Below are 13,683 nucleotides of genomic sequence, written 5' to 3' on the forward strand. Positions count from 1 at the left end.
GTTTAGAATCCCTGGCAGGAAGCAATATGGTCTCCCAGGACCTAAAGGATGCAAACTGTCACCACCTTTCCTTGGGAAAGGGGGAGGGGGAGGAACGCCATACAGAGGACTGAGGCACACTTTTAACCTGCTTGTGAACATTAGATCAGTGCATTTTCTCGGCCCTGTATACCGGAAGAAATGTCTCCACCCCCATCGTTCTGCCCGGACACTGAGGTCCAGCTCTGAGGGCCTTCTGGCATTTCCCTCACTGCGAGAAGTGAGGTTACTGGGAACCAGGCAGAGGGCTTTCTCGGTAGTGGCACCTGCCCTGTGGAACGGCCTCCCATCAGATGTCAAGGAAATAAACAACTATCTGACTTTTAGAAGACATCTGAAGGCAGCCCTATTTAGGGAAGTTTTTAATGTTTGATGTTTTATTGTGTTTTTAATATTCTGTTGGGAGCCGCCCAGAGTGGCTGGGGAAACCCAGCCACATGGGCAATGTATAAATAAAAAAATATATTATTATTATTATCATTTGAACAGGGGCACCCACATTTGTGAGCACCCTTTCTTATTAGGGTGAAACTGTTTCTTCTTGCCTATACAAAATGATAAGCTCCTCAAACTTCTCCCAGGATCTACCCTCTCAACTCCAGGGCCTGTAACCATGGAGATGCGGGTTTCTCCCCAACAGAGATTTTCTAGGATGCAACTAATTTGTTCCTTGTGCAAATGAATGGGCAACACACACACACACACACCCCAATCAGAATATTTCCCCAACTTGCAGCCTATTTGGGACTGCTCTCTGCCAGGAGGAATATTCTGTGTTCACTGGGGGAAACTGATAAGACACAGTTATTCAGTGACATTTTCACATTTGGGTCTCCACGGAGGAGAGAACAGAGACAAATACTGGCTGCCGTTTGGCACAGTGGTGTTTGTGCTACCTGCAGCAGCTAGAGCAGATCCATATAATATCAAGCTGTTCCCCCCTGCCAGAAATCAATCCCACAGCCTGGCTACAAAGCAGAATTTATAACCACACCTGATCCATTTTCCTCTGAAAACTTATGCCTTTGGAATAATGCTCTGCAGCTCACAGGTTTGCAGGTGTTTTGCCACCGGAGTTGGCCCAGTAAATAAATACAGCATATTTCCCTATGTTTCCTACAAATGTGCAAGGCGCATCAAAATGTAATGTTGTAGCCTGTCCTCCTAGTAGATTATTTCTATAAATAGCAATGTCACTTACTTTTGAGATCTAGGTTTCTTGCTCCTGCTGTGCTCTGTGTTGTGATTTTTGTGTCAATCTTCACTGTGTGGAGGTTATTGGTGTCCCGCGATATCATCACATTGTGCCACTGGTTGTCATTCAGGGGTTTATTGGAACTTCCCTTGATAAGATTTGCCCCATTTCCCAGATCAAACACGTAATGTAAATACCTGAAAACAGGGAGCAAAAATAAATAAATAAACAGCCAAATGATTCCATTCCCCCTGGAAGAAGTAAATGAATGAAACGGACAGCTCTTTATTCTCATGCCTCGCTTCGTTTAAACTTTTTGAAAATTCAGAAGGTCTTCAGCCAGCTGATGTCTTCCTGGTTGTAACTTGCAACAGCAGGAACATTTTTATAAGGCTGGTTTGGGAATGGTATAGCAACATCCCATACAAAACTCCCTATAAGTAAACATACACCGAAAATGACAGATTGTCTATCTTGTAAGACAATGGAGGGTGGTGCCCATTGGGACTGGCAGGGCAGAAGGAACAGGGGCCAACAGTACGTTGTGTCATAGCCAATGATAGGCAGAGCCACCTCTTAATGGGTTGTAAGTAAAAAGGCAGGCAGGGAGGGCTGGATAAGTGTAGATAGATAAGTAAGGTAAATGGTAAAGGACCCCTGGGTGGTTAAGTCCAGTCAAAGGTGACTATGGGGTTGCGGTGCTCATCTCACTTTCAGGCCGAGGGAGCCGGCATTTGTCCACAGACAACTTTCTGGGTCATGTTGTCAGCATGACTAAACTGCTTCTGGCACAACGGGACACCATGATGGAAACCAGAGTGCACAGAAACACCATTTACCTTCCCACTGCAGCGGTACCTGTTTATCGACTTGCACCACTGTGCTTTCGAACCGCTAGGTTGGCAGAAGCTCAGCCCGTTACGGGGATTCGAACCGTTAACCTTCCAATCAGCAAGCCCACAGCACCACCCACATCCCTAGAGAGATAAGTGCAGTTGGTGGAGTGCCCCATTTGCCCCAGTGGACCAACCCCCAATCCTCTAAGACCATACTGATGCTACCTCTCCATTTTATGGGATGCGGGTGGCGCTGTGGGTTAAACCACAGAGCCTAGGACTTGCCAATCAGAAGGTTGGTGGTTCAAAACCCCGTGACGGGGTGAGCTCCCATTGCTCGGTCCCTGCTCCTGCCAACCTAGCAGTTCAAAAGCACGTCAAAGTGCAAGTAGGTAAATAGGTACTGCTCCAGCGGGAAGGTAAACGGTGTTTCCGTGCGCTGCTCTGGTTCGCCAGAAGCGGCTTAGTCATGCTGGCCACATGACCTGGAAGCTGTACGCCGGCTCCCTCGGCCAATAAAGCAAGATGAGCGCTGCAACCCCAGAGTCGGCCACGACTGGACCTAATGGTCAGGGGTTCCTTTACCTTTACCTCCATTTTATACTAGTTCATGGCTTCCTCCTGATTGTAGGGAGCTGTTTGCTGGAGTTCCAGCCCTCTTGAAGAAATAGCTTATTCAGGGTTCTTTGGGGAAGCAGAATGGTAGTAACTTCTAAATTCTTAAATCTATAAACCTGAGTTTTTGAGGAGTGCCGCCCTTCCTAATTCTATGGTTGTGATTTGTTTTAACTGGGGGTTTTTTAATACTGATATTTAAATTATTGTAACAAGCCCTGGGATTTGCTGCTGAAGGGCAGGTAATAAATTTTGTGATGGGGATGATAATGCATGGCAATACTGAACAAGCGCTCTTTTCTTCCTCACTGCCCACTGCACAGAAATGGCACCTCTTAAGACTTCTGAGACAATATCCTTCACAACTTTTCTAGGTTGTGAAGGGCCCAATTGGCCATGGCACTTTGGGCAGCTGACTTTAGGCCAGAAGGAATACATACAACCTTCTGAGCAATGTTGTTTTGTTCATGCGGACAAATATGTCCCCATCCACCAAACTTGGGCCCTGCTTTGAGCAAGAGATATTAAGATGAGAATGGGGAATATACAGGGGATCTGGTCTTAGCTAAATCTTGAGAGAGGGGAAATGTAGGGAGAGAGGTATGAGAAGCACTATAGCTCTCTTTCGAAATATATACAATCTGCCATGAAGAAGCCTGATTTTGTAAAGTAGGCAAGGCATTAGTTGGATGCTGACACCCATCTATCGTGGGTTTTTGCAAGTGTCAAGCACAACTCACTTGGCTTTTGACACTTGAGATGTGTATTTTCATGACCACCTTCTTTCTGTGATTATAAGCTGTTTTTAACAACCCAGCCAGATGGGCAGGGTATAAATAATAATTTATTATTATTATTATTATTATTATTATTATTATTATTATTATTATTGGTTGTTGTTGTTGTTGTTGTAACCCCACCCTAAGGGTGAAGAGTGTAGTAGTAGTAATAATAATAATAGTTGTCTGATTTTAAGGGAAATAAGAGCAGTTAATTTGCTTGATCAGACCAGATGTCAGTCTAATCTAACACCCTGCCCCCTGAATCTGGAAGCTCCATTCAGTTTCATGGTTAATATAATCTGTATTGTTGTGTTGTGAGTTTTGTACGCACCCTTTCACTAACTCAACCACGATAAAGTCATTTCCATCTCCGCTGTTGTAGAGTATTAACCCATCCAACGACGTTGTTTTGAACTGGAAAAACAGGTGCATAGAGGTATAAGCTTGCAATGTGGCCAGGGCAACATAGCTGGCTTTTGTCTTAAAGGTGACCGGGTCTGCGATGATGTTCCTGAAGCCAAAGCGGGCATTGAGCTCACAGTAATCAATGTCCCCGTTTTTACACAAGTCAATGTACGCCATGCCGTTAAAGGTGAGGCTTTGTAGGTGGCCAATGAAGTTGGAGGGGACTGAGGACAAGTAGCGGCGCTCTGTTATGATCCCCGTCTCTATGTTATGGAATTCAAGTCTTGTGTGATCTCCAGCCATTTGACCTTTGAATGAAAATGAATTTTAAGAAGTTAGTGTCAGAAACAGAAAAGTCAGCATTGAGTCGATGCTCAGTTCCCAGGGTCTCGGTCAAGGAGCATGAGCCAACCAAAATGTATACCACCAGGAGAGAGACAATAGCTTCCCATGGTTCACACCGAAAGGGGTTGAGCTTCGATGAACATTCAGTCTGAGCATTCAAAAGCAAGACATTGGGTGGTATTCAATGAGATCACCCCTTCAGTGCAGAGGCATCTGCCTAAGTAATGGGGAATCCTTTTTCACTCCCTTCCCTGCATGCCCCAATCTGTTTTGGTGGTTACCCCAATGCTCTGGGGCAGATTTGTGCTCCTGGGGCAGAAGTCCTTGTGCTAATGGGACAACTTTGTTGGATAAAACCCACTGGGACGAACAATGTTTGGAGATACGGTGTCACAAAGTGTGGGTGCAGAAGCTGACCCAAAAGGTCGGAGCAATGCACAGGGGCACTACCATGGTGACTCCAACACTGTGTGGAGTAGCTCCATTACCTGTACTGCAACATAACTGAGACCACCTTCAACACATGAGAATCCATGGATCAAATCTTTGGCCTCTCTGAAAGTGGCTTATGTAATATTGACTTTCTTGATAGTTGCTGATGTTATGTTTGCAAAGCAAACCCCCTCAAAATTCTTGCTTGCAGACATTCCCACCTCCACCATCTCTTTGTCTGTTGATATCTACCTACCTACCTACCTACCTACCTATCATCTATCTATCTATCATCTTGCTGGTACCCCCTCCTCTTCCTCAGATCTTCCACCTTTAACCAAAGCCCTCTTTAGAATCAGAGCAATAAGCAGTGATCCTCAGAATTAGAGGGCATGGAAGCCACTGGCCTGTTAGATCAGTGCAGTTCAACCAGAAGCAGACGAAGACTCTTCTGATAGTAGTGTCAGGTAGGTAAATGAGACAATCTGCGTCACAGCCAACATCGCCAAATCTGTACTGAATGGTGATATCTGATAAATAAGCAACCATTATTCATTATTACCTGTCATGGCTTGTTGATCATCCACCATTAACTTTAAACTTTTTCCTCTTCGAACTACACGTACTGTGTGCCATTCATTGTCATTGAGGTTATAGCCAGCAAAAAGGGTTTCTGGACCTTTGCCTGTAGGGTATGCCAAACAGTTATTATGGAATCTTTAAATTAGTCAACATGTGAACCTCACAGAGAGAAAGAAAGAGAGAGAGAAACAAAGAGAAAGAGAAGAGAAGAGAAAGAGAGAAACTGGCTGGAGCAAACATTTTATAAAACATATTCCAAAGACAAGCTGGAAGAGTGTCAAAGGCTCTGCAGACTTCAAACAACAGACATGTCATCTTGCAACACTTGTGGGCTATATTTTCAAAATGGCAAAGTTGGCCAACTGGGTTTTCATAAATGGGCACAGTCAATACAGAGATGGTGGATACCAGTATCAAAAGTTAATATAAGCTGCAGCTTTTCAATAAAGAAATGCTAAAAGAATGATAACCTGAATCTTAGGCTGTAGATGTGCGATAACGTCTTTCAGTGTGTTGAAAGTTGCCTCCTGGCTCATGTTGCATATGCTTTGTTGTGTTAATAAATGTGGTTAATACAACTGTATATGGCAGGAGTTTCAATAAAATGCATTCAGAATCTCTAAACTGAAAGGATCACGGAAGACTTTGGAACAACATAACTTGGACATTTTTTTATAAGTCAAAGTGCTAGGGAGGACCTCTCAGAAGTCCAGAGTAGCACAGGCTGCTTCCAGTTGTTGAAGCCCCTAGCCATAATAAAACCCACAGAAAGAATATAAGGCACAAAAAAGAGTGAGTGGTGTGTTTATATAATCAGTTGATCTGAAAGGGCACCTTCATCATAGTCTAATCTTGTGTCATCAGAATGAATATATTTTTATTAATATTTATGAACATTTAAAACTCTTCAACACGACAAAATCTATTCTCAGTTAACAGTTCCTTGCTGCCTTGATATGTGGAATGGCACCTGGAAGCCAGGGACACAGCAAGTGTGATAGCATGAACAGCAAGCTGGGCTGTCCTCTCTGTCTTCTCCTTCTTGCGTACCATCAAGCAACAGCGGTGAATGTTAAGGAGTGGCCTTTGCTATCACTGAGTGGCAAGTGACATGGAGGGGGAGGGGCGGTAGGGTTGCTATTTTCTCCCCACCTTCTTAACACACGTCAGTGTGAGAACAGGCCTGAAGTCAAAGACCCTAGATCAGGAAGAAGCATTTATGGCGGGTTTGTTGAAGACCTGGCTACAGACAACACTGTGCTATCCAAACCATGTACCGTATCTGCAAATCAATCGCACTGAGTCACTACAACTGCAGAGAACAATTGACTGTTTAACAGCTGAGACAATCTGACTCCAGTGCATACCCTGGTGAGAATTCATGTCTGTCTGCCCTTAACTTCACTAGTGTTTGGAAAGAAATCCAATGAACAACTTCAAGAGTTACAAAAACACTTTCAAAAATTGATCCTGATGTACGTGCAATTAGTTGGAAACCCCAAATGTTGAGTGCAGCATCCTGTTTATCCATTGACCGAGTTGCATAGATCCTTCTCGTTCAAAATTGCTGTCCAACAAGACAGAACAATGTGAAAAAGGCAGGCTTCTGTTCACACAGCTGGGGAGGATGCAAAAAAACAACACCACCACAAACATCTAGGGGCACATCTGCATATGCAATGCTCATCCCAGACACACTGAAATGCCCAGAGGAGAGACTCTCTCTCTCTCTCTCTCTCTCTCTCTCTCTCTCTCTCTCTCTCTGTGTGTGTGTGTGTTAATGCAGATAAGCACTTAGTTGCTTGTGACCTCAGTTGTACTGGGGCCATCATTTCTAAACAGACACAATACTGAAAGACTCTAGGAATGATTGAGTTGAGAATTAATATAAAGCTTGGTAGCTTTCAGTGCCCCTATGGAATTGCAGTAACTATGTTGGCTCTGCATTTATAAGGGTGCTGTTGAATTCATGAAAATGTGAGTCTTCTATCACTATCTTTGTTTTAGCATATTTCAGAAATAAGCTTCTTTATTCTAATTCAGTTTACCTTTTCTTTGTGCTTAAAGGGAGATATTGGCTGTGTGTCAGAGACCACTAAGAAGTCATAGGCTCCTTCAGGAGGATAAATATGAGCTGACTTAAGACTCAACTTTCAACTTTAATGTTTTTCATATATTCTGACCTTTAATGAATCAATCATTTTTTTAAGAAGGAAAAAAAAACAAAAAACATGAACATGGAGATTATGTATATTGACAATGCAATGCATTTTTTTTAAAATAAACCTTTATGTCAATGTGCATGCCCTCTCCAAGATGTATGGAATTTCCTTTTCACACTATTTCCACGTGCTATGTATGTGAATGTGCATGTTCACAAGTGTTTGTGCACATTCATCCTACATCAGGGCTGGCCCAAGACATTTTGCTTCCTGAGATGGAGCAGAAAAGATTTCTTCTGCTCTCCCAAGGTGCATAGTACCCAAGGTATCTTGGTACCATCTCAGGAAGCAGAAATGTACTGAGACAGAAATTCACGGAACTAACACTTCACTCCCCTTTCACAATACTCAAATGCTCTTCACCCTGCCCAATGGTGGAGCTGGCTCTTGCATATATTAACTGCATTTTTTTATTTTTAACCTTAGTGAAAATTTGTCCAGTGACACACACTCTTTAGCCACAGCAAAAAAAGCATCAAGCAGTGAAACCTGTTAAAATTGTGGACTTAACCATCTTGGATTCCTTAAAAGGATGCCTCTGCGGTAATGATTTGCTCATTTAATTTTACAGTAGTTGTCTGGTAATGTACACTTTTGTGACTAATGAGCGAGATAAAATAAGTATACAAGAAAAAACCTATGCTCGCCCTGACAAAGAGGGAATTCCGCACCTGTTCGTTTTCATTTATTTGTATTTCTTATGTATTCATTGGCACATAATTGCCAGGCCTTGCAGGAATATTGTATAATTTCTAAATGTCATTTGTGTTTATCTCTCTGATATTTATCTATTTATTTATTTATTCATCCATTCATTTTTACAAATTGAACTCCTTTCAAATGACTTTGCCCCCCTCCCCCAAGACCTGTTTCTCCATTAGGGCCCTGGTTTTAAAGCTCGTTTTAAAACTTAATGAAACCTTTTCCATTAAGACTACAATAAATTGGACATTGAGAATACAATAAATTGGGCAGGGGTGCCCACATAGGCAAATGTCCCTGCTCTATTCCTGCGAGCAGAATCAGGATTGCAGCAGGGTCCATTTGGAGTGGGCTACCTGCCTTAATCGTGCCTCTGAGTTCCCACCCTCCCAAGGCAGAAAGGTTTACTTCCTAAATAGTTACAGGCAGCAGCAGCAGAACCAGCAGTGTGACAGCTCCTTCTGAGCACCACTAGACCCTAGAATGAATATTTGGCACATAAGGACATACTGCATCCAAAGAGACCGCAATATACTACAGCGTTGGTTCTGAAGCAATGTGCTGCAAACAGTAATTCCAGAACTAGCCCAATATGTTTTGCTGCCTGAGGAAAAGGTCAAGACGGAGCCAGATCAGAACACCAGCTGTACAAGACTGGCAACGAGACAGCGTTCTCCCTGCTGCTCCTGAGGATAACTGGTTAACTTAAGCAACATAGGGCAGTTATTCCCATTCAGTAAAGCTCTGTACACACTATACTAAGGTAGTCAATGTGCTGCAATCCAAATGTTGATGGACTACATCTCCCACCATCACTGACCACTAGCCATGAGAGCAGGGGCTCATGCGAGTCATAATCCAGCAGTGTCAACATATTGGTTACCCCTACACTATACCGTTCATCTTCCCCTTAATAATTCTGGGCACCGTAGTTTGATAAGGGTTGCTGGGAATGGTAATTCGGTGATGGGCAAACTACAGGGCCCAGAATTGTTTGTGGGAAAGAATGTGTTCCAATGTGCTTTAAAGGTCTGGTGTGCACACAGCCTAAGTCACAGCGATTTCCTGGGTCACATTATCTTGACTTCATCCAGACCTTAAATATGCCATTGACAACTTGATGTGGGCCACTTCTAGGTTGTTTTTCACATTCCCTCTCACATTCAAATATATTCCAAAATGTCACTTTGAGCTCTCCTAGTTTTAATTCTCTCTCTCTCTCTCTCTCTCTCTCTCTCTCTCTCTCTCTCTCTCTCTCTCTGTGTGTGTGTGTGTGTGAAGTACTAGTGACAAAACTATAATATTTTTGTATGAGATGGGGAAAGTAGACAATTAGGAAATGAGGGGGGTCAGCATTTGGATAATTTTTGTCATATACTGGAATGATGGAAAACATAACAATGAGGCCGAGGGGAGGCTGGCGCTGCAGCAAAAGGCTGCTGTGCACGCCCCCTCGGAGGCACCTGGTTGGGTGCCTGCCGAGGGGCGTGGGCGCCAGCCAGGAGAGAGGAGGAGGCAGGGGGCAAACGCCCCCTGCTAGGGGCGGGGCTCAGGCTCCCGCTCACAACCACTCCCCTCTCTTCCAGGGAGGAGAGTCTATGTTGAATCATAGTCATTATTTTACTGTATTAATGCCAAACTTCTTAATAAAAGGGAAAAACACACACATGTGATCTTTGTTCAACAATCTCTCTCTCTCTCTCTCTCTCTCTCTCTCTCTCTCTCTCTCTCACACACACACACACACACACACACACAAACACACACACACTCCTGAAGTTGCAAAAGCTGGCATGATACAAGCTCTTCTCAAAACCCTTCACAGTCACAGTGATTTCCTGAGTCACATCTTCTTGACTTCATCCCAGCCTTAACTATGCCACTGACAACTTGATGTGAGCCACTTATAAATTTGGTGGCATTTGGTGCTCTGTGGAAGAGCACAATTTTTTGAAGCTGGAACTACTTGGAAACATAATCTTTAGTTAAGTTAAGAGACAGGGGAAAACACCTGGGCAATTTGATAATGCTGAGGTAGAATGTTCTCTAGACCGACTCTTTATAACTCACTTCCTTATGAGCTATATCTACTGTAAGTTACAGTGTAGAGTTTGAATCCTCTGATTCTATGTTCAGAGAAATTGTGCACCAAACATTCCTCTGACTAACTTAGAATGCAGTTAGTTTTATAGAAGCAAAGGTTCTAGATTCAGGCGGAAAGACATAAGCAACCCCTTCTTTTTATTGTGAAGGGATGAAGAAGAACTCTTCTCATGCAAGATTTCTGGATGTGTAGGTCAATTCATAGGCCAGGGATTCTGGAAGAGCTCAAAAATGCAGAAATAAGAGCAAGACTGGAACAGCCTTGATGAAAAGGTGGTGAAGATGGCTAAAACTGAGAAGACGGGATAATTTTCTATCTATTGTCTCTGGTATCAGTGTATCATTAATATATTTCAAGGAACTATATGTAGCTTCCCACATTACAAATCTATACAAACAAATCCATGGGTGCATGCGAAGACTTGAATACATTTTTTTAAAATGTGAGACTGTCCCTTTCCAATCTGCATTTTTTTTGGGGGGGGGGGTATCTCATTAAAAAAAACACCTGGCTTCAGACATGTTTACAAAATAATACATTTGGCCATCCTCACATTGCAAAATGTGCACCACAAAATATTTATGCACAAGCTGGCTCTGCATATATAAGCTCAGAATTATGGTTACCAACCATAATGTTTTGACTGTGTCAATTTATGTCATACCACCATCATTCCAACTTGGGCTGAAAAAAGCATATGAATATTATTAACACTGTTCATCCAGATTGATCAACACACTTAAAAGTTAAGAAGATAGGAACATGAGGGGGGGGGGAAACACTAGCAAAGCATTCTAAAAATTTCCTTTTAGTAACATTTCATCACTGTATATTAAGAACAAGCAGATTGGGGAAAATTATGTAATTCAGAAAGGAAGAAATTTGGACTGTGAGTTTATGATGAGGTAAATAAACTCCCTTTAATTTGCAGGTGCCTTCATTCCAAGCGGCAGCTAACAGCATAGAAAATAAGCAACTGATCTTTTTCAGCTTCTGATTTGGAATGATTTTAAACCCTTTGTTTGGTGAGAGGGTGGGTTTCATTTTTGTTTTTGCAAATCAAAAAACAAAGATAGGATTACAGCAATTTGCCTACCCAGAGTTATCAAGAGAAGACATTTAGAGCTTTGCAATCACTCGTTACTGCCCATAATTAAGAACAAACAAACAAACAAACAAACTCTCGTTTCATTCTTAATGCAGCTTCTTGCACAAGCACACGGAATTTAGAAAAAGGATGCTGATTTTCCCAGGAGCCTGAATCTGCAACAGCCATATGGCTATTCCTAAGCCTGAGATGTTTTGTGTGTTTTTAACTCTTTACAACTTTAAACCATCTTTTGCACCTCTGATCTTTTGCTGAGAAATGCAATTGTCCCGCTGAGTTCAGTGGGAGTAGGTTTGGGGTGGTCAACACATAAACCTTCGCGTCTCAATCCATGGGGACTGAAAGAGAAGTGACCCATCCTGTTCTCACCATGGAGAACTAATGTGGAGCTAATGGCAGCTAGGGCTGGACATCAAAGAAAGAGGAGAGGGCCCTGAAGCCCAGGTACCCACACCAGATGCCCATATAGACAGCTGGCAGAGGATGTGTTGGTGGCAAATAGGTCTGCATGGGCATGCCATGGCCTATACAGCCTGATGCCAGCCACCACAGCACCCTCTCATTCTTTCTTCTTCTTCTTCAACATGTCATAGTCCAAGGTGTCCAACTGGGTATGTATCGTTCTCTACAACAAAACACTGCTTCTTTCCAAGCAAATTTGTTTAGCGTCATCGGGGGGGAGTCCAATACATTTTGTCACCTGAGGTGAACCACACAATGGTGCCTCCCACCCCACCCCCGGGGAGAAGGGGTGAGTGAAGATCTACATCAGGAACAAGGAGGGGATGAATATTATTATTATTATTATTATTATTATTATTATTATTATTATTATTATTATTATTTTATACCCCACCCTTCCCAGTTCAGAAAACCGGGCTCAGGGCGGCTAACAACAAATTTAAAACACTTAATTGATGCAACAAAAAACAGCATAAAATACAGTATAAAACATGAACAACAATAAATTCAGAATTCAAAAATCAATTTAGGGGGGTAAATCCATCCAAAAAACATTAGATGATCATCAGGGCTAGCTGGCTAAATTAGTCCTATTTGGGCCAGCGAGGAGACCAGGGGAGAATTAGCTGTGGGATCCCAGAGCGGGTAATCTTCATAAAAAGGGGAGGGAAAGGGAAATAAAAGGCTAAGTTCAAATTGAAAGCCAGGTGGAATAGCTCTGTCTTACAGGCCTTGTGGAAGGAAGTTAAATCCTGCAGTGCCCTGGTCTCATGGGACAGAGCATTCCACCAGGTCGGAGCCATCACTGGGAAGGCCCTGGCCCTGGTGTAGGATAATCTGACTTCCTTAGGGCCTGGGACCTCTAAACTATGATTATTCATGGACCTTAAGGTCCTCTGTGGGACATACCAGGAGAGGCAGTCCTGTAAATATGAGGGCCCTAAGCCACAAAGGGCTTTAAAGGTCAAAACCAGCACCTTGAACTTGACCCTATACTCCACCAGGAGACAGTGCAACTGGTAAAGCACTGGGTGAATATACTCCCATGGCAGAGACCCCATGATGAGCCTCGCTGCAGCATTCTGCACCCGCTGGAGTTTCTGGGACAGCTTCAAGGGCAGCCCTGCGTAGAGCAAATTACAGTAGTCAAGCCTGGAGGTGACCGTCGCATGGATCACTGTGGCCAGGTTGGGGCGGGAAAGGTAAGGGACCAACTGCTACATAGGGAACGGGGTATGTGTGTCAAATCAACCTCACCCAATGGTTGAAGTGGGAATCAAAGGCCGTTGTGGGTGGGGGAGAAGGGACTCATTCTGAATAATGCCAGGCAGGTGCAAAGCCCAGGATACTCCAGAAGGTAGCCCTCACCATTTTCTTCCTAGGAGGAGCCTAGAAGCATCTCCTGTTCACCAAGAGGCAGCTGTAGCAGTGGCCCTGGGGTTGGACTGTCAAGGAAGCAGCAGAGCTGGTCTCCAAGGTGTAAGCTGAAGTTGTTTCTGCCACCGTGGTGGCAACAGCAGCAACAGGCAGTGCATTCCTCGGAGGCCAGATGTGCTACCCCATGGATCCCGTTTCACCTCCCTTTGCCTCATGGGTGGGCACCATGGCAGCATCTTCCAAACCCATCTTATTCCTGTAGCCACAACGGTGCTATGATTTAAGTGAGTTCAAATTGTGAAACTGAATATGCGCAAGAGTTTCTTTTTGTTTTAAAAAAGAAAAAAATCAGGATTGGCAAACTGTTTTTCTCTTCGATTTTCTACTACATCGGGAAAGCAGTGGCAGCTGTAAAAAATGGAATGAGTGTTCACACTTTATAATGTGGGTGCCCTTTGCGGGATCGTGTGTGGCACT

At 43.4% G+C, this 13,683-nt stretch overlaps 1 protein-coding gene across 27 annotated transcripts in view; it reads right to left on the reverse strand.

The window, feature by feature from the left end:
• The window catches only part of NRXN1 (neurexin 1), a 976,383-nt gene that overhangs the window by 473,397 nt on the left and 489,303 nt on the right, over positions 1–13,683 (reverse strand). For all 27 annotated transcript variants that reach the window (XM_053383596.1, XM_053383588.1, XM_053383593.1 and 24 more), the window contains 3 exons: positions 5,212–5,334; positions 3,799–4,180; positions 1,241–1,431 (listed from right to left, as the gene is read on the reverse strand). In XM_053383596.1, coding sequence (XP_053239571.1) covers positions 1,241–1,431; positions 3,799–4,180; positions 5,212–5,334 — 696 coding nt within the window. The remainder of the gene's footprint in view (positions 1–1,240; positions 1,432–3,798; positions 4,181–5,211; positions 5,335–13,683) is intronic.

Source organism: Podarcis raffonei, chromosome 3 (genome assembly GCF_027172205.1).
Source record: "Podarcis raffonei isolate rPodRaf1 chromosome 3, rPodRaf1.pri, whole genome shotgun sequence".
NCBI lineage: Eukaryota > Metazoa > Chordata > Lepidosauria > Squamata > Lacertidae > Podarcis > Podarcis raffonei.